A 25,257-nucleotide genomic window follows, 5' to 3' on the forward strand; every position below is an offset into this window, starting at 1 on the left:
AGGGGTTACTGAATATGCAACATGAATTATCACCAAACTATTTCAACAAGGAAGGTGAGGTAATTAAGGGGAATCAGTTTCTTTAGGAGTCAAATTATTTTGTGTCGATGGAAATTATTCCTACACTTTCTTAAAACTGTGAGAGTAATCCGTTTGATGTGCATTGAACTGAAGGTTATGAGTTCAACAGTAAAAAACAAAACAAACTAATGAGTCATATTGCCAAAGCTTTCCATCCATTTACACAAGGTCACACCAGATATAATCTGATACTGTCCACCTATGTATATTAAATCGATACTAAACGATTGTTAGAGAGATATGGTTATCGTGAAATAGTTAGACAAAAATGGAAATTAAGAGAGGTAAGGGTAGGAAGAGATAAGTTTCTTCGAGAAAAAATGAGAATGAAGCCTGTCACAATACAGCAATATTTAGTTTGTTTTTAACATTTTTAACTTCTTTGAACGAGGTTATGCCCTTGTAAAGTGTCAGGAATTATCATCCCCCTTAACACCCCGCCCTCCCCCAATGGAAACCACCAACCAAATCATTCAACAAGAGATTGTCCAGATGGATAACTGAAATGTTTTCAAGAATCTGAAGTCAAGTCTGGATTAACATTTCTTTCGTTTTCTTTTTCTATATTAATTTATTTCTCTATTTTTTATTCCATTTTTTATAGATTGCTGGAATATTTCTATTCATAACTAACAAGAGTTCTTTAGACGCCCATGCCAGCATCATTGTCTAACAACAAGACAAGTACTGATCCCTGACAGTATCGAGAGAGTAATATTACAGAAGATGAAATGTCACCACAACCTAACCGGCTGAAATTAGAGAGGTCTCGGTTTCCGACTAAACGGTCAGAGCACGTTAGTACGATAGGATGATGGAATGTTTCCCAAAGAGCAGACGTTGATGAAATAAGAATCAAATGAAACAGGATAGAGGTCAGGAACAGACTATGCACAGTAATGACAAGAAGGCAAGTAGCGACAACACTGCATATATCAATCTGCACACTTTAAATCTTTTACAAACTACGTCATATTTTGAGGGAAAAAATATTACATTTTGTGTGTAGTCAGAGAAACTGGAATTTTTTGGGGGGAATCTCTAGCAAAACTGAAACAGATTTTAAAAGAACATGGTATGAACTTTAATACCAGAGGGAAATAAACACTCGAAGACATTTGTCAGGAAGGCTTATTTTGGAATCACAAGTTTGTCGTTCATTTCATTTCAATGATGCATTTCTACAAGTGAATTAAATGCTATGGGGAGAAAACTTCAGATTTGGAGGGAAACACATGCCATTAAAAAATATTAACGAAAAAAGGCTGCAAAGGTGGCACACTTGATATATGCATTGCAAATCTCTAAAGACCCAGACACCGGAAACGAAACAGAGAAGAGAACAGATAATAAGATGCCAAGCGACCAGGATACGGTGTAAGCAGACCACTGGATAAACCACCTACCTCGGATGGGTACACTTCCTGTAGTAGACACAGTAGTAGGAGGAAAGTATATTGAGGTTGGTGGTGGTATAAATATATATATATGTTTGCAGTGAATATGCAATTAACAGTGTTAAATGGAATTATTGAGCAATTTATATATCATATATATTAATATCGTTGAACTTCAATTATTGAAATTGTTATCAAACCATGGGATTTTTTGACTAAAGAAATAGAATATATAAACACTGATTTGTGTTGTTAAGGTTATATATGGATTCAAAGTAATGTAATGCAACAAACTTGCAAACTCCCCCTTTCTGCAGCTCAACACCCCTACCCCTCTCTACCTCCCCCTCTCTACAACCCCCTCCCCTCTACAATCCCCTCCCCCTTTCTACAACCCCTCCCCCTCTCTACAACCCCCTCCCCCTCTCTACAACCCCCTCCCCCTTTCTACAACCCCTCCCCTTTCTACAACCACCTCTCCCTCTCTACAACCCCCTCCCCTTTTCTACAACCCCCTCCCCCTTTCTACAACCCCTTCCCCCTTTCTACAACCCCCTCCCCCTTTCTGCAACCCCCTCCCCTTTCTACAACCCCTCTCTACAACCCCCTCCCTTCTTTCTACAACCTCCTCCCTTGGTCAGGTGAGTGAAGGTCATGTATACAACTGCATAATGTAACAACTCAAATTATTCCTTCCTCTCCTATGCTGATCTCACTTTTATTCTCAACGTGGGGCATATTACCTTGTCATATTTCACAAACTAAACTAAAAATTAATTAAGTAATTAATATGTATGACCTCATAAAATGGGGGGGGGGGAGGCCAATGGTTATAATATATATAATGTATGTAAGTAGATTAATGACGATACAGAATAATATGCCTGCTTATTAAAATGAGCAAGATGTATAAGGTAATTTTGATAACATCGCTTTTATAACTTAATATATAATTTATATAATTTATAATTTATAATAATTTATAATTAATATATAATTTATAACTTAATATATAAGTAGAATATATAAACGCTGATTTGTGTTGTTAAAGGTACATATGGATTCAATGCTGGCCCAGGGAGGGGGTTGTAGAAAGGGGGAGGGGTTGTAGAAAGGGGGAGAGGGTTATAGAGAGGGGGATGGGGTTGTAAAGAGGGGGAGGGGGTTGTAGAGAGAGGAGGGGATTGTACAGAGGGGGAGGTAGAGAGGGGTAGGGGTGTTGATGAAAACGGAAAACTGTCTTATACTTGAAGATTATTTATAAGTTATATGAATGTAAACTGTAAGGCATATTAATTCTGGCATTGATATTTATGGATTCTTCACACATTCAAAATAATAAAATACTTGACCACACCCCAGAAATAAATAAATGTATGAAACACAGGATCTCTTGAGAGAGAATTGACAGACTCCAGTTTTATTTCTATCATAATACTCACCTTCAAAGGCATAGACCAACATTGATTTGGTGACTGGGTGGTGTGGATTATCATTCTTGTCTATGACTACAATGGGGAGCACGTTTTGTCCTGTGTTCCCTCCTTCATCGCTGATCTCTATGACAAGATCAAAGCTTGGGTTCACTTCTCTGTCAATGTTCACATTCCCGTTTGTCTTGATCGTGAAGGAATCGTTACCTGTGAAGTCAATAAGCAATACGCCGTTCTGAAACACACACCATGGAATCTAAACTTAACTCCCAGTGTCCAAATGAATGGAGAGAAGCAAACATACATACATACAACTACATGAATAATGACTCATACGTACATACAGAAATATGAATGATGGAGTGAAGCATACATACATACATACAACTACATGAATGATGAATCATACGCACATACAGATACATGAATGATGGAGTGAAGCATACATACATACAGCTACTCAGAGACAGTATAAGGCACACTGACATCAAGAAGGCTGCAGTTTCCTTCAACAATTCTGACCATGGGGAGGTGTCTTAGGTGAAGGGTAGTCCCCTAAGGCAATTATTATTATTATCTTTTTATTCAGGGTGCTTAAATGCTGGAAGAATTTGCCTTCATCTATCCATCAGAATCTTTGCCTTTTTCTCAAAACAAACTGCCCTTTTGTTACACCATTTTAACAAGATGCCTCAGCAGGCACACCGAGTGCGAAGACTGAATCACCAGCTAATATCTAGCAGCTTGAATTTCTTTTTCTTTCAAATCTGTTTCTTAATTTGTATAATTATGCTTAAGTCAATCTTGTTTTCTTTGTGAACACTCAACTGTCCAATGAGGTGTATGTACTACAATATCACCATCAGTGATTTTTATCCTTCAACAAAACAAACAAGATGTTCATGGAAATGTGGTAAGTATTGGCAAGTAATACTACTGTTGTTGAAAAATCTATGATTAAAATAACACTAATGAATTGGTTACATAAACATATATTGATAAAAATATATGCATACCTTGGTTGTTGGTACCAGCAAAGAAGTTCTTTCCAGGCTGATTTGAGGGAATGAAGAAGCTGAAATCTGGGTCAGGTGGTGTTAGGTCGTCATCTACCGCACCGACCACCGCTACCCACTGGATTCTGGTAGTGTTCTCTTCCACGTAGCCGACATAGTTCTCGGCAAACCGTGGAGCGGTGTCATCGACATCTGTCAGGGTCACTTCGACCGTCGCTGAACCGGAAAGTGGAGGGGTGCCTTTGAAAAGAATCAGGTACAGACTTTACTTCTTAATTTGTTGAATTATGAGTAAAAGAGAGGTTGTCATCTTAACTTTGTAGATCAGCAATTTCTTAAATTGCCAGAAAGACCATTATTTTAACTCCTGTGCATCATTAGAGCTGCTTTTTGGATCTATATTATAACTGTACATGCTTCTGACCAAACTCTGCAGCAACATTCATCCCCAAAAATAACTGGAAAGTGATCAACCTAACAAAGACATCTCTGTGGTGAAAGCCCTCACTCACTTGGCCCTAATTGATTAGTTACAAACATTTTTAATCCCAACAGAGATTATTCTGTATCCATTATTTAATTTAACAGTTTAGTTTCATTTTAACAAACCTTATGACAAAATTCATGTAATAACTGCTAAGCAGGCTGGAATTGTTTAAAACCCTTCTTGTTATTCCACTTACCTTCGTCTGTGGCCAAAACGGTCAACTTGTGAACTTCAACGGTCTCTCTGTCCAGTTCTTTGCCGTCAGCGACCTGCAACTGATTGCCAATCATGGTGAAAAGTCCTTCAGGGTCAGAGGTGGGGTCAACAGAGTAACTGTCAGAAGAAAGAAAAAAGTCAGATATGAGAGCAGCACTTTCCTCTCTTTCGCAACAATTTTAATACTAAGTAACCAGATCAATTTATGGTTACAAAATGTGGCTCTCCGGCCATGCCCAAAACCAACAGAGGGCACTGTCATAGTGGTCCTATCTAGTTACTCGACTTGACAAGTTGCAATATATTGGATTATAATATTACCATGTGTTGATCACTAGTAGTATACAATATCATCATAACTATTTGAGAAGAGAACTTTTGTGTGTTTTTCTAAATACACGAGTGACACCATGGACTAGTCGGTCACCCAGCCAGTCAGTTCCCAAACCATGTTCGCAGCCTGTGACCGCCTTCCTTGCAATCATAACCATAACACAAACACCCACATAAATCCATTCACCCACATACATAGCTACATACACACACACACACGTACTTGAAGTTTGGTTATTTTGCTTTGTTAACAATGGAAACATGCCATACCTGAACTGATCATTAGGTGAAACTCCATCAGGATCACTAGCCATCACTGTTATGATTGTATTACCGGGGGCAATGCTTTCAAGTACAGTGCTCGAATAAGTCGACGGATCAAATATAGGCGGTTCATTTTCATCGGTCACAGTAATCGATACAGTAGCCCTATCTGTGAATTTTCCATCACTAACATCGACCTCTAGGGTATAAGATGTCTGCCCGCTCTCAAAATCTAACACCTGCAAAAAAAAGAGCAAAAGAACGATACCTCCCATAATAAGTCTGCTGAGTTTTGTGTTGAGTTGGCAGGAGACTAAGATGACTCAGCAGTTACATGATTTTGAGTGAAACTGTTCGTCAGATTTGTAACATACAACGCTGCTTCATGGCATGGGACTCTTAGTTGGCTGCCTCAACAAATGTTGCCATAAACAGGAATGACTTTTGTACCATCCAAACAAGGACTACATCAATGTCCAAGAAGGTAACAACAGACCCCCAGCTGCTTCTCAGAACTATATTATTTGCTCCTGCCATTGTCTCCCATCTTCTCCCCTCTTCTCTCCACTTCTAATGCACTCACAATTGTTTATCCTTTCCAATCCCTGGCTATATATATATCTCTTCTGCATTATTTATTCTCAGGTCAGGTCACCGACTGCGGCTCTTTGACAGTTTAATCTTACTCCCAAATGTCCTGTCTTCTGTCTTGTTCACTCATCTTCATTTTCTTACTTTCCCAATTAATGTCTGTCTAATCTATTTGAACGCTTCTTTTTTCCCTACTAGGTATGGACACATCAGGCCCTCCACCTTTTAAATATGCATTAACCTTCACAGGCTTTTTGAAGGAGGAAATAAAAACAAAGTTGGTTAACATTCCCCCCCCCCCCCCCCCTCTTTGACATTTACTACTCCAAATTATCTCTCACATTCAGTCGCCCATTGAAAGTGCAGGAGGTTACATTGCATGACTGACCTAATAGACACAGGAAGACAAAAGAGAACAAGTTTTACCTTCTGGGGATAAATCAGGCCTCGTAGTGTTGGTGTATCAGTATATACTGCAAATGCGTCGTCTGTGTTACCAGACACAATTACAAAAGACACCTCATGTGTAAGCTTCAGATCGGCGTCCGTGGCCATCACTTCTACGGCAGTGTCTCCGAGAGGCAAGGTCTCGGGAATGGTCTCGCTGTAGGAACTTGGATCAAACACTGGCGCATTATCGTTGACATCATCAATGGTAATGGTTGCAACTGTCTCAGCTTTCAAGAAACAGGAAAAGGTACAACAGTTTATTAATTACTGACAGGAATTTTACCAGTGCAACTGATTTGGCATTATATAAGGATAACTGCTCCTTGGCAATCAGCATAGGAAACACCATATATCCAAGTGGTAGGCAGAATAATGTGTTGAGGTACCAATTCACAGATGGTATATTTCATTTATTATATGATACTGCAGAAATCGGAATAATCAAAGAGCACTGGTGACTTAGGGGCCACAAGTACATAATACTGAATATTAAGGTAATGCTAATAACAGGACCGGCAAAGTAAGATAGAAAGTATATCTGAGTGTTAAGACTGCATCATCAGCTAATATGTAACAGTTTTGAATAATTGTCTTTTGTAACCAATTCATTCCTTAATTGTTTGATTTAACACCGTTTGGTTGTAGTCCAACAGTTCAATGCATATAGAATGGTAGGTCAAACTGTCATATCATACTGTACATCCCAATTCACATTGGGTTTTTTTTCTTTCTTTTTGCCATTATTCTGTTTGGTTTGGGTTGTATCTTACCAGTAGAAGTACCATCTGTAGCAGTGACTTTTATTGTGTAAGTATCCTGTGTCTCCGCATCCAGTTCGTTAGCTGCTACAGCGGTAGTAACCACTCCGGTATCGGAATCGATCGCAAACTCGTCGCTCCCGTCATTTGGATCATTTGGGTCGGGTACTATGGCATACATTAAACGACCATTGGGTGTGTTAGGATCGTCTCTGTCCTCGGCAATGACTTCCATTACTTCCGTACCTATAGGATAAAACCGTTAATTATTAGCTTCGTATACACCAAAGTGGCTTTAAAGAAATATCTAAGATGGATAAATATATTGATAGAAAGATGGATAGATAGCCAGACAGATAGATAGACGGATAGACAGAAAGATAGATACATAGAAAGATAGACAGAAAGATAGATACATGGATGGATGGATAGATAGAAAGATGGATGGATAGATAGATAGAAAGATGGATGGATGGATGGATGGATGGATGGATGGATGGATGGATGGATGGATGGATGGATGGATGGATGGATGGATGGATGGATGGATGGATGGATGGATGGATGGATGGATGGATGGATGGATGGATGGATGGATGGATGGATGGATGGATGGATGGATGGATGGATGGATGGATGGATGGATAGATAGATAGATAGATAGATAGATAGATAGATAGATAGATAGATAGATAGATAGATAGATAGATAGATAGATAGATAGATAGATAGATAGATAGATAGATAGATAGACAGACAGACAGACAGGCATAGATAGATTAACTGACAGACAGCTAGATAAACAGATAGACATACATAGATAGACAAACAGAAAGATAGATTTATTGATAGATAGATGGATAGATAGCCCGCCTTCTATCTATGCCAAGATGAATTAGACATGCACAGGTGGTAAATATATGAAAAAGACAGAAACTTACATGTTAACCTTATTATAAAATTTTAGTCTATTAGAAAAAGAACATGTACTTTTACATGACCTTGGAATCTATAAAGCTTGTCGGTCATGCGGATAGCGATAGAAACAGAGTTCCAAAGCTATACCCCACAAAAGCGAAGGCTCTTGTACTAAATTTGGTGCGTACCCCTGGTACAAAAAGTAACAGGGGAGCCAGGGGAGAAACAATAATAAGGTTCTTAAAGTAATCAGGAGCAGTATTAGTGTGAACACATCTGTGGACAAGCAACATGATTTTAAATTGGTAGAGAAATCATCCCTTATAAATACTAAATGAAAGTAATATTTAACTCTTTAGCATTATCATCATCATCAAATATATCACAAGTTTTGACTTTCATTTCAGAATTAAGTATCACATTTTTTATCGTATCAATGTTATAGTCTGCTGAAATACCTTCAATTAACTACGGATCATAATTTTACGATTGACTGTTATTCGATGTAACGCAGTTCATTTCGGAAAGGATATAAAAAAAAAAAACTTTTCTTACCGACAGTCTCAGCTATAACCACTATTTTTAATTATTTACCTATCAAAAAATGAAAATTTCTTTCACAAACTTTGTTCATTATCCGAAATGGAAAATTTTCATGGGCTTTTACACTTTAAGTTTATAACCTCCTAGACGACATACCTCTCGGAGACCCTTCTGGAACGGACCCGGCATATTCAACCTGTGGGAACCTGGGCTCGTTGTCATTGATATCAGTCACGGTTACCAAAACTGTAGTGTATCCTGAGAGACCTTGTCCATCTTCATCCGTCCCTATAGCGATGAGGACATATGAAGCTTGCTCCTCTCTGTCTAATACTTCATTGATGGTGATAACACCTGTCCGTCTATTAATTGAGAAGATACCATTGGCACCGGTACCATCTAGGCTGTATTCGATTGGACTGGCAGCGGTGTCACCATCGATCGCGTTAACCTTGGTAGAGAGGAAAAAAACAAACAAACACCGCTTGAATAAATTGAAATTGAAAACTATTTATTTCCACTTCAACAGCTTATCAAGGCCGGGCTACCAACAAAAAACAAACACAATCCCCCCTCCCCACCAAAAAACACTTATACATAGGAAAAGAAACTAGAAACTTTACACGTGCTTATTTAATAAAGACCGTTTTAGCTGTTTTTTAAATTGTAAAAGTGATTTTGAACTTTTGACTTGGGTATATCCTTGAGAATTATTTGTGCGACTACATTATGTAAAGAACATTAAAGAGTTTAGAGGGGTCACAACAAAATGATTATATAAAAAAATACTTTAGTTCTGTGTATAATAGCTGTTATACATCTTGATTAATAAAAAAAATATAAAAAAAACAGATCATCATCCCACCCCCCCCTCCATCAGCCCGCACATTATAGTATTACACCTTCTTCCATTACCATAACATTTAGGATATGCCACATACCTCTAGGAGGATTCCTGGTATATTAACACTACTCTCCTCTTCAATTTCAGCTTGGTAAAGTATCTGATCGAATTCTGGTCGTTTGTCATTGATGTCGATCACGTTCATGTAGATGATCGTGACAGCCGAATGCAGTCCGTCGTTCGCACTGTACTCCAGAGTGTAATTTTGAACTTTTTCGAAATCCAGTCCGACTGCAATGGAGATTTCCCCCGAATCTGCGTCCACTTCAAAGACACCGTTCGTGTTTCCATTGGTGATGAAGTATCTCAATGTGCTGTCTGTGAGCAATGACAATGATACACATGAGAGAAACAGAAATAATCAATCATGAAACATTCCTTTCTTGTGGTTTATCCCTCCCCCACCCCCCTCCCCCATCTTGTTCCTATGAAAAATGACGGCCCCAATACATACCAAACCTGCCAAACAAGGATTTGCATGGAACAAGTAAAAATATATCTTTGGGGAACTACAAACAAAGTGGAGTGATGCAAATATGCACAAGTAAGTAAGTCACTCAACTATATATGAAGAGAGTCTGTTAAAGAAACTAAAAAATATAAAAGAAGATCACACACACCCTTTTCATAGTCATATCATTTTCAACAGATCCGGGATACGATTACAGGTGCCCAATACTAAAACGTCCAGGTTCCGTAATTCTTTCTTGCCTGAGGCAACACACTTATTTAACTCGTGTGCAAAGCGATCTGGCCACAGTGTGTGATCTGTCACTTGCAGCCCTCTGTGCTGCTTCTGTTACTGTTCTGGTTCTGCTTATTTAGTTTTATTCTCGTAGCTGTTCACTTATAGTTTACTTATTGTATGATTATGTTTGTATTCACTATTGTTTTATGTTTACTGTCGACGGGAAATAATTTCAGTTTTCTGTTTTCTGAAATGGACAATAAATTTTCTATCTCTATCTCTAAGTAAGTAAATCTTTATTTCTCCTAAAAGAAATTACACGACTTGTGCATACAGCAATTTATAATAATTTATAAGTAACAAGATATAAAAATGGAAATATATGTATAAACAAATAATCAGAGAGCTTTAATGATAGGACTGTTCACTTACCAATGTCTAGATCAGAGGCTGTCACTTGAGTTACAACAAATCCTATGGGCAAATTCTCACTAACACTTACAGTGTATGACTCACTCTCAAAAGTGGGTGGGTTATCGTTGATGTCCAATATGTCAATCCGTACACTCGTTTGTGCTGAGAAGAATAAGTGATCATGCAACTTTTTAAAAAAGAAAAATGCTTCGAATGGAGAGAGGAGTTTTGACTTTAAAATGAGGAAAAAATCAATCGAATTACGAGATAACTTTTTTTGGGGAAAGAAGACAAAGTAGAGATTAGATTAAGAATTTCTTATGGTCCCATGACGGCTACTGTAACAATGTGAGGGCATTAATTAAACGATAAGTAATTGGTCAGGCAACACCATCTTCATGACTTACCTCTGTTCGGTAGAGTCGTTCCTCCAGCTAAGGGCTCGACATTTTGCGCAATCACATTTATTAAATAGGTTTTAGTTATTTCTCTGTCAAATTCAAAAGTGGTTGTTATTTCTCCAGTGGTAGGGTCAATAGCAAAGTTTTGCCAATCCACATTTTCAGGTGGTTGATCTATGGAGTATCTCATCTGAAAAAAAAAAAAAACATACTTATAGTATAGCATTTCTTATGACAGCACACTTCATATCTGTTTAACAATCTTTGCAGTAGAAGTCAAAGCATTTCAAACATGAATGATGACCTTGCATCGGGTGATCGACTAGTACACGGTTCCACTCGTTTCACCGAATGGGAAAAGTTTCACCATTTCACCGAATGGGAAAAACACGCTTTAGAAAACACAAGTCAAAGTGCTTAAAACAGTTAGCTTGATGAAAAATTTGAAAAAAACAATATTTAAAATCAATCGATCTCCTCTTCCATAATTATAGACAAAGAATGTTTAGGTGGCAGGCTGGAGTGCCCGATTGGAAGATGTCTGTCTACATAAAAAAAAAGCGACTATGTTTGACGTTCGGTTCACTACAGTTTTGAAACTGGTTGAGAAAAGCTGCAGAATCACGCTACTTTCACAAAAGCTTGGATTATTGAAGTTGTTTCAAAGAATGTGAAAAAGATATTGCCGTCACCTCATCAAGGTATACGACAATAACTGTTGACAGATTTGGTCATTAAAAAGGAAAAATTTGAGGAAAATCGGAAGAAGTCGTAGTTCTGGGTATGTATCGGTTTCCTGGCCGCTGAAGTACTGTGTACTTGGACTTTGACAAGGGGATCGAGGACTGTACATGGGTTAACAGACAAAACACAGATGACAATGAAACAAACCTCTCGGAATTGTGGAGTACTGTCTGCATCCTCTGCAACCACGGTAGCTACAGATGTACCAATCACCGAATGTTCCTGAACAGTAGCATCAAAATCAACTAAGGGAAACCGTGGTGGATTATCGTTGACATCCAATAATATGATCTTGACATTTGCCTGAGCTGGAAACGACCCCACGACTCCTTCAGCTACTATAGTCAGGTCAATTCTGAGAGGGGGAAAAAAAGCACAATATGGTGCATCGATGGAATGAAAGCCTTACAATTACAATACAGAAGAAGCATTGTTGTAACAAATGTGTGATCTGAACGATGATACATGCAGTTACATTACAACTGACCTTTGGTTAAGTTATAGTCTATAAGTGACAACTGACCTATAAAATCAATTCCAATTGTGAGTGAAAATGTTTGACTGAAAGTGTGTTCAACCATTAAGAACTTGAAAAGGACCATTGACCACATTTCCTTGAGCTAATTTTGTGTCTCTTTTCCAACTTTTACCAATTGAATCTTAGAAAAAAAAATCCATTTACAAAAGCAAAACAAGCTTTAACTCACTCTTCGACAGTTTCAAAGTCTAAATCTGCTGATACAATAATGGTTGCTTTTGTAAAGCTTTCGTCATTAAGCAGCACAAACTTCGCCGGAAAGTTCGTCCCCGGTCGGGCGCCTCTCAGCAAACTGTATGTGATCCTGTCATCAGCAACGTCTTCAGGAAAAACAGCACTGTATTCTCCGATCACATTTTCGAGTGCATTGGTGGAAAAGTTCTCAGGGATAGTAATTACTTCGTCAAAGGGGCGGAACATGGGAGCAGCATCGGTTGAGTCTACAATCCTGACGGTGAGAGTCTCTGTGGTTTGGTGTTTGCCATCTGAGGCTCTGATGGTTCCCGTCCAAGTTTGATCAGCGAGCTGGGAAATCAAAGACACAGATGGCCATATTTAAAATTGGAAACCAGAAGGCCTGTTGGGATTGGTGAATCCTTGTCATATCATTTTGCTCAAAATATCAGCATTCCTATCTGACTGATGTAGGGTTAAATTTTGTCCAAGATTTTAAGTAAGAACCAGAAAAGATCAGTGATTTCAAGCTTGTTTGTTTATAGCACTTCCTTGTGGGCGTCGCCAACCAAGTAATTCACTGGTATATGATTTTTGCAGTATAGAATTTGTGTTCCAAAATGTTTTAATATCCAGGAAGAACAGTCTTCCTACATGAAATATAGACACATAAATGTATGAGCAAACGGACAATTTCTTTCACCAATTTTGAACTAGTTAATCATTTCGGCAACCAAAAAACCATCCCTCTAATAGTTGTTAGATGAATGAATGAGAGTTACATGACATTGTTTATCCTTTGTGAAATATTTTCACAACCTACTGCCATGTCATCTAGCATAAATATCAGTGAAAAAGGCAAATTTTTAGGCCATTTTTTGCCAAATCCGGCAAGCAGAAACCAGCCAGTGAAAAGCAAATTGGCCAATGACCTTGTAATAGTCTAATGTGAAGCCAATAACGCCGTAGGCTTGAGCACCCTACCACTAGCCTAGCCTGCACATTGCATATTCTAGGTATAAGTCAGATTTGATTCTGTCTGGCACTTTGCTAAGTCCTACCGATGTTTCTCCCCGGCTCTCATACTAAATTAATTGACTTCCATGGGCCAACAGTAAGACCATCCATCAAGTAAATGTGGCATGTATTCTTTTCGTTGATATCTCTGGATGAAGAAGTATTTGCCACTTAATTTATAGAAACAGTACTATCACCCCCTTAACCAATTTTTTTATATTATTGTCATGTTTAATGAGGGTGGTCCTGCTCAGTGCAGAAGCACCACTTTCCAGAGGAGCCCTCAAAACCAATCCATCAACATAGGCTGACAATTTATCTTGCAGAAATTGAAAATGTGAAAGTAACTTGCTGACCTGTACACAAACATGTAAGTACATGTTACATTTATGCAACCAATGACCCCACCCAGTGACTAACTGAAACAATCCTCACATACTATCAAGAAGAAGCAGTGGAATGCCAGCTGCTTCAACTGTGGGAACAAAGCAGGGTGAATTTGACAGGGTATAAAAATTAAGTGGCTCGTGAATGCAAATGATACTGTCATATTCATGAGGCACGCATACATGATAACATAACTTACTGGACTCAAGTCTTGCCTCACAATGACCATACCAGTAGCAGGTATCATTCTGAAGTATTCGATACCAGAGGAGTCCAATGAATATGTTATCTCCGAGTTCAAGTCCGGGTCCACCGCTTCTACTGTTACCACCTCTTGTCCGACTGGATGAGTTACTGGAATCGTAGCTGCAATAAATCCAAACAATTCAGCTTGTTTAACCTATTGCTTGCGTCGATCACGTGAACCAATGCTTACATACAAGGGTTAAAGTGGTTCCCTTCTGAGCACTGTGTCAGAGTAGAAGCTGCAGCAGCCGCAAAAAATATGCTGTCGAGAGGCTGAATGAACATAATAACCAGAATGCAAAAATGCATTGTGGTTTCGATGATTTAACATGAGCAGTTTTCAGCATATATCTGATGTAATGTATAGTGAGGGTGTACATGTTTTCAAGGGTTTCACAATTTGACCACAAATGACCTTTGGCCTCCATTAAATACAATAGGCTTCTTGTACTCAATGTGGTACTTCTACACACTAAGTATGAAGTTGGTCCGACCTTTCCTTCTTGAGATATCGTGTAAACTTACAAGCTGGGCATCACAAACGCACTGACACACACACATACATACACACATACGCTATCATGAATGCATAGGTTTCCATTATCATCAAAACAAAACAATGGAGATCTTTTCTGCAGACCAGCATTGCCTGTTGTGTGAAATTGGCGAGCACAAAAGATTTTGCCCTACACAACCTGGCTGCAGTCATGCTGCAGCCCCCTCAGCATGCAACATTTGTGACACCGCTTGTGACTTGTGACAGGATTTCTATATACTTCTACTATCCCTTAAAATGATCACAATTAAATTTTAAGGCCGATTTCCTGAATGATTTTGTAATGGACTTTGACACATATGGGGAAAAAGGTCTTCAGTGCACTTTTTAACTACTGAGAATGGAGATGTTTATGTTCTAAATTACCAAATATCTGTTAGCTAATTTCAGTTAGTCCCTCCAAACCTGGACCTCCTGAATACGAAGAGAACCGGACAAAATGTGTACAAACTTACCCTCGTACTGGTTTCTCCTGAAGCGTGGTCTTGCGTCATTGACATCTTCCACCAAGATAGTAAATGTACACAGACCGACAGAGGGGTCTCTAGCTTTATCTCTCGCCAGGGCAGTCACTTGATAAGATGGATTCATCTCACGGTCGGGGGCGAAGGTAAGAGTTATCACGCCTGTCTCTGCATCCATGACAAACGGATTTTCACCGGTGCCTTCCCATAATAGCCTGTAAGTCAGCTCAGCATTAGAACCTCTGTCAGCATCTGTAGCAGAAACCTGTCCAAACAAAGTAGTGAAAATTGTATGATTTCCTGAATGATTTTGTAATGGACTGTGATACATATGGGGAAAAAAAGGTCTTCGGTGCACTTTTAACTACTGAGAATAGAGATGTTTATGATGACCCTGACCTAGATACCAAGTATGACATCAATCACAATTTCCTTCTTGAGATACCATGTTTACGAGCAAGGACTCCACACACACACATACATGTTTGTATTACATTCCAACCGAGGACCCCATTGTATTTTCCATTGTTCAAATCCACGTACCCTAACTTTAACAATACCCCATACAATAGAATTCTTCCGAGGACGTGGTGATTCTTTAGAAATCACAACCGAGGACCTGGAATTCTTTTGTTCAAGTCCTCGGTCAGATAGAAAAACAAACGCACACACACATACGCAAACTTGACTGCATAGGTTCCGATGGATGCAAAGCATTGGAACCGTAAAAGACATACATGTGTGTATGTATCTGTATATATATGTATAAAGAAAAATATCTTTTTAAATATCTTTCTGGACATGCGTGCATCTTGTCGTCAGTCACTGCGTATTTGACCGTCTTTAGCGTTAGCCTTACACGTTCCCGCACATGTGCTTACCTGCAATACAACAGGGTCTTCTGTAGCATCTTCATCTAGGACTTCTGAAACAGTTGGTCTGTAAGTGCTACAATTGGTAAAGACTGGAGCATTATCATTGACATCATTTACCACAATCTTGACATTTGCTGTGGACTTGAGACCAATTTCATCAGTAGCCGCTACAACCACATCATATTCTGCTTCCGGTAGGTTTTTGTCCCCTACAGCCGTCAGCTTAATAACTCCTAAAACAGCCACACACACACAAACAAAACAAAAAGAGTGAGATATGACGATAAGACTGAAATGGTAAAAACGCTGCAAAAAGACTAAAACCTCTATTTTAACAATTAAACTTCAGTATGCAATTATTATTCCACTTGCATTAGAACACACTAGACAGACAATTCAAACTTCACTGTTTCTTAAAATTCAGATCAATAAGACTAGGGATTCTGGTTCGCATTGTAGGTTTAACATGCAAATTGACCTCTTCTTATATAGCCAGCATCAATGCCTATAATTCAAGAGAAATTGTCAGACATTACTTCTGGTGAAATATACAACTGGCTCTGAGTGCGCTCTGTGATAGAGAAATACTATAAAATGATAGGACTCATAAAAGCAGCTTAGATAAATCTCATTGATTTTAAGTGACACCTAAGACCTCAGACTTGGGTAAGTCTAAAATCCTGCCATAGAACCACTAGTGCCTGGTTGTTTCATGCATTACTTTATTCTTACTTGTTCCACCGGAATCTAAAATGTTATCATCAACCCAATAAATCTTCAATGTTAAATTTCATTACTTTTTCCTACTTTGTTTAATTGTTTAATTTATCTGAAAGTGGTGCTATAAATTGCAAATGTCATTGCTAACAGCTTCAACATTTAACCCACTAGACTCTGTCCAATACTGTCTTCCTTTTAACGTGATAAATATGCTCATAGGCAAAAAGAACATGTTTCACCTCCTGGTAGCACTATCGAATGGCACAAAATGACCCCAGAATATGACTTAAGTCTTTGATATGTTGGTAGAGTGAAAAAGCCCCCCCCACCTCGCCCCCCCATCATACCACTTTTAACAGAAGGTAAAGATGATGGTTTGTCATTTCCTTTTCCCAGGGAAATAAAAACCACTGCTCCAACTGATGTACAGGTGCAAACTTCAGCTAAGAAAACACAGAATATTACATTGAAGTTTGAGGGCCTCATCTTTATCTAACTCCCTTTTGTCATGACAAAGTTGTTCCTTATGAATATATTTAACACTGCTTGCCTGCATTCTCTTTTTACCCTGCCTTCTTTTTTTTACAACTTGTTTCATTTTATTTAAAAAAATAAAAAATAAAACTTATTATTAATCAACATTTTCTGTTTTTGTTTCACTATGATCATCTATCACTGTAGTAAACTATACAATGGAACGACTGTATCATCCAGATCGGAAATTGAAAATTCTCCTCAAGGCCGGGTCACATCTGCGCGATTCAACACGCGATTCAACTCGCAACTAAATTCACGCGAATCAGAAAAGTTGCTTCTAAGAAGTTGCGCTGATTAGGACATTGCTCTATTGCAAATCAACCCAAATCGACCGCGCAACTTTTATTGCGCAACAAGTTGATACCCGTGTCTAACTACGCGATTCAACCTTCAATTGTATTGCGAGTTGAATCGCGTGTTGAATCGCGCAGATGTGACCCGGGCTTTACAGAGATCTATGCCAACATAAACAAGTTCCGATGTTAGACACAGTCTACCATTTAGATCACCATTATTATTTAAAAGGAAATATATCTAATTAAATATACAATGCTTAGAAGAAATTTTTTGCACAAAGATTCAAGATTCAGAACCCATAGATTTACTCATGCACCCAATATCATATCCCAGTTTTTTAATTTCATTATCCCACATGCAAAAGGTTACAGAACATATAAATCCTATGAAGTATAAACCCTTGGATTATGAACCATACCGTGTCGATAGGTCATTCATCGGTATATTTGACATACCCCAGTAGTGCTTATTAAAATAACAGCTATTTTAACGATCATTCACAGGATATTGAAGTGCATGCAATATAAATCCAGCAAGACAAAACAGGCAAAAGGTAAACAAAAACCTTTCTTATAGTTTTTCAAAAAATGGAGAGGAAAAACAATTGTGGCCGAAGGGATGACGAAAAACAAAGGTTGGTGAGATAACGGGAAGGATTCATATTAACTGAAGTCTAAATTGGGATAACCGTAGGATAAAAGTGTGATACCAATGGTGTTAATTGTAAATCACACTTTAATACACATGAAGAAATGATATTGAGTTGTCTGGTATTCTGAGTAACAATATCAAACAAGCTACGATCTTCTCGCTAAACTATAATCATAAATCAGGAGAGGGTGAGGCATGGACAGAATACAAAGTACTCAAGAGACTATTCATACACGCACAACAAAATGCAATGACCAAAAAAACACAAAATTGGGCGAGGGGGAAGGGTGCGAGGGGGGGGGGCATCAAACTGATTGGGGAAACTGCTTTAAAACTTTCCAGCAAAGTGTCTAATAGGTGAAAAAATTAAAAACAGTACCTAAAACTATGTCATCAATCATTATAACTAGGAAGTGCAATCATATTCAAGCAGTTCTTGAGATTTGAATCATAACAGATCTGACTTCATGCAAATATCACAATGGAATATAAAGAAAGGGGGGGGGTGGGAGTTGGGGAGGAAAGATGGTAAACAAGTATTGCACATTGTGTGGGTATTTACATCAAATTTCTTGCTTTGATGAACAAAACCAGTAAATCAGTTTCAATAAAAATTATTTCTCCTTGCTGGAAATGATAGACTATCAAACTTTGATTATGTTACAGTGTGAGCCCTGGTATATATGTATATCAAAGAATCCATATTGGGGTAAAGCATATATAGACGATTTGACACCAACTGGAGAAATTTCGACCAAGACAAGAAAAATGCCCCTCAAAATGTCATGAGGTTACAGTGCTAATATTGTACAAATGTCAGGAAACTAAAGTGCATTATGAGGAGACAGGAGGGTGAGCACAGCCATTGCTATGTCCAATATTTTTTTTTCACTAAGGACAGACGACTGATTGTTCAGAATAAGACAGAAATTTTAAAGAAAATATTTACGTAGAGGAGATGTATGTTGTCCCATTTTATGAATCAGATTCATTAATTTGGATTTGGATTTGATAAAAATGAAAATTCTTGCTAGTCTTAAGTTTCATATTGGTGTAGTCTTCAAACCCCTAAAAATCAATAATTGGATCATGATGCAACAACAACATATTTGGCAATGTTTCCACCCTCAAACCATACATACCCTGGAACAAGGAGGTATATATATAAAAAAAAAAGGTAATGTATGCAACATGCCTAACTATGTCATGTAGTTGTTGGATGCACACTGCCCCCCAACAAAAGGGGTCCTTAACATTTCCTGTTTACAGTTTAGTTTGGATGTCTTAATGCACATGCTAAATATTACACAAAAGCAATACAATGATCATTTTTTTTTATGATTGGATGGAGACGAAATTCATAAACGAATGAAAAAACTTTTCGATTCACTATGTCGATGATGGTCACGAATGAATACAATGATGACAAAATGTTGGTTACACACCAAACTTTTTTAGCAATAAAAAACTTTGCAACTGACACAGTCACTAAGGGGGTGACCAAAACTGGCTACATTTGTGAGGGTAGAGGAATGCAACCACCGATTGGATAGTTTCTTACCCTTGTGGTTGGAGTCTTCAGAGAGGAAAAAGGTCAGCAACAACACAAATAAGGTATTTTGTGTGTTGAGCAAGTGATTGATTGGTTGGAAGAAAAGACAAAACAAGTTCAATCCACATCTACCAAAATGAAAAAGAATTCCTGACGTACGAGAACAGAAATTTTACACAGGATTTAACGTGGACGACCACGACGGAGGGACAAACAAGACAGATCAGGTGGAGACAGAATTCGTGAGACGTTATTATAGCCACACGATTAAAAAAGTAAAACATGAAAAATATGGAACAACTGAAACTGAAAACGAAGAATCATAACTGTAACGGTTGAAAATACATTCATGATGGCCGCCAGGTGGTTGAAATGGAAAACTTAAAATAACCATAACTGAAGAGGGGTGAACAAAAATTCTCTGTGTATGACATGTATGCTTATGCCCACGTGATTAAAAATTAAAACAGATATAAAGTAACAAAAACAGAATAGGGAGAAACCAAATTCTAACCAGATATTAATGAGACATTAAAACATGTCCCCAATGACTATGGACATAGAATGCTCAAAATATGATTACAGAACGTAATCTGAATGCAAGGGACATGCCGATCTTCACATATAAGTAAAAGGTACATGACATACCTAGGACTGGGAGAAAAATGAAGAAAGTAACCGGAAAAACAGAAACTACCTAATGACTTCTTTACACGTTTGAGGTGAAAAAAACCCGCTAGACAGTATTAGCCCAAATTACAGTAGCAGACCAAAAACAGGATAAAGGGAGAGGGGGAGGGGTGGGGCTGTAGTTGTATTTTCTCTTTTTTATAAAACCAGTCTTGATCAAAATAGTTTCTCCTTACTCTCAAGTCCTTGTTCCCTATGCTGTTTTTTGGAAATAGTTACTCCTAAAACAGGATGGAAAATCATGTCTAACACCAAAATCAAACCTTGCCAAGGATTATGTTACGCTCTGGTGTCCTTACTCGATAGTTAAAAAATTATCATTAATAAGTTTTCTAGCATTCTATTTTGCCTTGCATAAAACTAACCTGTGCTCATTTCTACTTTGAAACGGCCGCCTGCATCAGTCTCCATGGAGAAGGTGATCACATGCAGATCGGCATCACTGGCGTACACTGTGCCGATACTATAATCCTCCCCAGCAATCTCATCAACGTAATAGGTGTAACTACTTGGAGCAAACACAGGAAATTCGTCATCTTCTGGGGTCACCCTCACACGAACAGACGCTCTCGTAGACCTCGGAACACTAGCCCCGTCGGAAGCCATCACAAAGAAGAAGTAGGTTTCACTTCTCAAATCAAAATCCAACTCCTCATCGGCAAAGAGATTTCCATCTGAGTCCACTCTGAAATATGAGGCGTCATCTCCCGAGAGAGTGTAGGAGACCATACCATTCTTTCCTTCGTCTAAATCTATTGCTTTGACTAAGAAAAATATAAGAAAAAGATGAAAAAGAGGTGTAAACATATAAACATGACATTTTCTCTACGCGCAAGTCAGCGTTATCCCATATATGAAGCCTGTAGGGGTGGGTGTTGTGCTAAGATATTTCTCAGTGTAAGGAAGGGTGGATTGGACTGTTTATATGTAAAGCAAAAGCAGTTATAAAGTAGAAGAAAAGTCATTCCATATCCTGGCCTAGCATGGAGAGTTTTTATGTTGTACATCTAGGTAGATCAACACACACACACACACACAAAAGTGTAAACATTCAAAGAATGTGGAAACATTATTAAAACAAGAGTAACAATGCGGTTGAATCTCCATAATCCTGTAATTTCTACTTTAGCCTTCAAGCCGTAATCTAGGTAATATCAGTACAGATCATTTTGTATATATGAAACTGTTATTGATCTGTGGGGCTACAGAAACAGAGAGTGGAGTTATATCTGCAAATGTACAGCAATATTAAAGATATAAACACTAAACAGCAAACCCTCTCCATGTCTAACTGCATAGCATGGATTATCAGCTTTAACTCGGTGTGAAGCATCTAGCTTCTTCTTTGTCTTTAAGGTTTTGTTCAAACCCAACCACGCTTAAAAACAGGGTTATCCTATAAACTACCATCACTTCTTCGTCAGAAGTTGTAGCCAAAGAGTAATTATTTGACACGGAATGATGAATAATAAGACTAATATTCGCCATAGAAAATTTGCAATCTATGAATTTGGATGACGCTTTGGCTACACTGCATACAATCTGTTATACACTACACAAGAAATACCATCTGTTATACACTACACAAGCAGGTCCTCCTAGAGTATGAAGAGTAGAAGACATTTGCCTTTAATTTGCCTAAATATCTGACGGCTGGGCGTGTTTGTACCATCTTGAATTACAAGAATAATAGTTTACAGCTCATCTTCTTTTTGTGAAGAGATGAAACTACTGGCAAAAGTCTCTCAAGAGAAAAGGAACTTGTCAAAATATTACCAGATCCAATCACTTCATCCATTCCGATAGTTTCTGTGATGTTATCAAACGAGTATGCTGCTTGGTCAAACTCTGGATCATTATCATTAGTATCCTCCACTTTGACATCAATCTGTCGTGAGAAAGATCAAACACGAATATATTTATACGACTAACGCATACAGTGGAATTACGACGTACCTTACAAGCGTCCATAGCCTAGTGGTTAGGGTGTCCGCATATTAAGCGGGAGGCCTGGGTTCGAAACCCGGTGGAGGCTGGAAGTTTTTTCACTGTTCTGGATTTTCCAACTCATTATGTTTTCAATTATTTATATATATATATATATATATATATATATATAGATATATATATATATATATAACTATGGATCCTACCTTAGGTCGACAGTTACATTGACTTACACACTAAATTTAATCTAACCCTAACCCTTTTTTCTAACCCTAACCCTTTTTTCTAACCCTAACCCTGAACCGACCCTAACCAAAACTTTTAAATGAATGTTTTAGAGGACGGAGAACATTATAAAGCTATTTGCGACAATAAAAAAGTGTCTTAAAATGGTAGTTAAAACATTAGGTCGACACTGAAATGTCGACCTAAGGTACACTGTTGACCTAGGGTACACTTTTTTACCATAAACTGTCGACCTAAGGTACATATTATGCTTTTTTGCTAAATTGCTAATTTGCTAATTTTGCTAAATTTGCTAATTTGCTAAATTTATGCTAAATTATGTCAGATAACTATATATATATATATATATATATATATATATATATATATATATATATATATATCTGACATAATTTATTACTCCATATCAGGTTTTTTTCCCCCCTGCGAAACTGATGTCACAAATAAAGAAAGATCTGAATCTGCTTTCCCATTTTGTTTATAACTTCCCAGTCTGCATTTCCATCATTGACATGCAAAAGATAGTGCAAACAAGTCAGCAATATATATATCTTATGCTCATTTATATGGGAGACCTAGAAGTTTGGGTTTATCTGCTGGCTAAATGCCAGTTGCAAAGAAAACAGGGAACTGGCTTTTTTTCTGCCGGTAGACATTAAGTACATAACACACATGAGACGCCGGGCCGACCACCATCAGTCAAAGAATCTGTATTTCTGTACTTTTCATAACAACTGTGTGAATGCTGATCATCAGCAAATGTTATCGGGCTGCTCCCAAAGGCCTGTACAGTAAACTGATGAAAGTTGTAATTTGAGAAAATGCTGGTGAAAACTTGATCGGAGACAATTCATTCTATTAGCACTTGGATGGTTTTGTTAGGCCTGAATGATTGCAGATGATAAATAAAAACACAGCCTGATAATTAACAAAATGAAGTAAGATGTTAAGTCAGTTACATTGCAAGGCTTTCCAGATACATACCCTCACAATGCTGGAAAGCCTATCGCCTCTTTGTTCTGTGGCTTTAACTTCTAAAAAATAGCGGTCTAGTATTTCTCGATCCACTCTTTCTTGGAGAGTGATGGCTCCAGTCTCTGCATCAATAACGTGGTCTGGAGTTCCGGGAGGAGCCTGTAGCAGTGAGTATTCAAGCCTTTCATTAGTGAATGAAATGGCTTGTACTGTCAGAACACTGCAGAGGAAACAAATGTTAATTTAAGTTAAAAAAAAAGCAAAACTTTAAAGAGATCAATATATCAAAGGAACAGTCGTGCAGCGTTTTTTCAGGTAATTTGGCTAGAAGTAGAACATGGTTAGTGCTGATGTAAAGACAAATAACATAAGACAAATGGGTATGGTAAATTCACCATGAAAACCTGGTCGTGTCAATTAGCAGGATCTGTTTATTGATACAGTAAACATTGTTTGTCCAGTAAAATGATCCTTTTCAGTTAACAGTGAATATTATCACCTGTCAACACAGTAGCATGGTTTTATACAATGAATCTCACACTGCTTAGGTTGTATGGAAGAGACACGTCAATGGTACTTGCACGGTTTTTGATATGTATGAAAATTGCGTAATTGTGCTCTGTAGGGAAAAATCAGGGAATCAAGAGGCAAAACAAAGTTGGCTATACTAGACTATAAATTAAAACACTGCTTGGAACAACCTTTACTTTAGACAAGATGTCTTCCAGTTTTCATTAATAATAATAATAATAAATGCAAATGTATATACACCAATATCCAGAGGAAAACCAATGCTCAGTGGCGCTAGTGCTCAGGGAAGGCAGTCAAAAATAGATAAGTTTTGAGTCTGTTTTTGAAAATGTTAACATTGGGTGCCGACTTGATGTGCAGTGGAAGTGAGTTCCAAAGAGTAGTAGCGGCATTAGAGAACGATCTTTGACCAAATGACTGACTTGAGCTTCTTACTCTTGAGTTGGCACATCTTCTGATACCATGACCTGGTAAGGATCTTCTGTGAACTGAGGAGGGTGGCTATCAACAAAGATGTCAACCTGCCCATTTACTAATCTCAAGGCGTCATCCTCAGAGACAGAATTGATATCTTCCACATAAACGCTGAGGATGTAAGGAGCATCGTCCGAAGAGTAGACGAATCCCGGCTCGGTCTTGATCTCACCCGTCTCCTCATCGATGTAGAAACCCTCGCCTAGAACCAGTAAAAGAGAGAGTCTGACATGGGGAACGGCATATCACTGCACTTACAGGCTACCATAATCATGTAAATATCTATATATACATTATATATATATATATAGTAAATAAATAAAAATGAACACACCAGAAAAATTCCACTTCACGAGCGGTTTCGCCCCAAAAGGACAAAACCGGTCATAAAGTGGAATTTTCCTGGTGTGTTGATCTTGATTTATATCTGTCGTACCACTTGTAAATGAATGTGTAGCATATATATACTATATTTCTGTTACAAGTGAAACAGAACTGAATGTAATCTTACTACAATATATGAATTGCTTTTAATGCCACTGGACCATTGCACATAACTTGTTTTTAAAAACAGGAATGATGAAAGTTATTTAGTTTCTTTCACAGAGCAGCTTGTCTTACCTGCTTGTATTGCATAACCACACATTTAATATACACTATACGTCTTGTTGTAGGCTACATCTATACATTATAAAACTTACTGGTTTATATATTTACGAGTGACCCACTTACCTGTCTCCCC

General features: G+C 38.0%; 1 protein-coding gene and 1 non-coding gene across 4 annotated transcripts in view; one reads left to right on the forward strand and one right to left on the reverse strand.

The window, feature by feature from the left end:
• Window positions 1-25,257, reverse strand: part of LOC139965564 (neural-cadherin-like) — a 54,890-nt gene that overhangs the window by 14,614 nt on the left and 15,019 nt on the right. The window contains exons 4-24 of one of the 3 annotated variants that reach the window (XM_071968059.1): window positions 24,477-24,717; window positions 23,520-23,730; window positions 22,119-22,230; window positions 20,708-21,106; window positions 19,662-19,676; window positions 15,902-16,128; window positions 15,012-15,285; window positions 13,954-14,120; window positions 12,346-12,701; window positions 11,786-11,993; window positions 10,901-11,084; window positions 10,512-10,655; window positions 9,429-9,709; window positions 8,644-8,938; window positions 7,039-7,272; window positions 6,245-6,495; window positions 5,234-5,466; window positions 4,611-4,747; window positions 3,928-4,167; window positions 2,921-3,118; window positions 1,488-1,505 (exon numbers count right to left, since the gene is read on the reverse strand). In XM_071968059.1, the coding sequence (XP_071824160.1) occupies window positions 1,488-1,505; window positions 2,921-3,118; window positions 3,928-4,167; window positions 4,611-4,747; window positions 5,234-5,466; window positions 6,245-6,495; window positions 7,039-7,272; window positions 8,644-8,938; window positions 9,429-9,709; window positions 10,512-10,655; window positions 10,901-11,084; window positions 11,786-11,993; window positions 12,346-12,701; window positions 13,954-14,120; window positions 15,012-15,285; window positions 15,902-16,128; window positions 19,662-19,676; window positions 20,708-21,106; window positions 22,119-22,230; window positions 23,520-23,730; window positions 24,477-24,717 (4,425 nt within the window). The remainder of the gene's footprint in view (window positions 1-1,487; window positions 1,506-2,920; window positions 3,119-3,927; window positions 4,168-4,610; window positions 4,748-5,233; window positions 5,467-6,244; window positions 6,496-7,038; window positions 7,273-8,643; window positions 8,939-9,428; window positions 9,710-10,511; window positions 10,656-10,900; window positions 11,085-11,785; window positions 11,994-12,345; window positions 12,702-13,953; window positions 14,121-15,011; window positions 15,286-15,901; window positions 16,129-19,661; window positions 19,677-20,707; window positions 21,107-22,118; window positions 22,231-23,519; window positions 23,731-24,476; window positions 24,718-25,257) is intronic. The other 2 variants (XM_071968060.1, XM_071968061.1) reach the window with 2 other exon arrangements.
• On the forward strand, window positions 22,306-22,377 carry Trnan-auu (transfer RNA asparagine (anticodon AUU)). Its single transcript has one exon. It is a non-coding gene; the product is annotated as a tRNA-Asn (tRNA).

This window comes from Apostichopus japonicus, chromosome 3 (genome assembly GCF_037975245.1).
Source record: "Apostichopus japonicus isolate 1M-3 chromosome 3, ASM3797524v1, whole genome shotgun sequence".
Lineage (NCBI taxonomy): Eukaryota > Metazoa > Echinodermata > Holothuroidea > Aspidochirotida > Stichopodidae > Apostichopus > Apostichopus japonicus.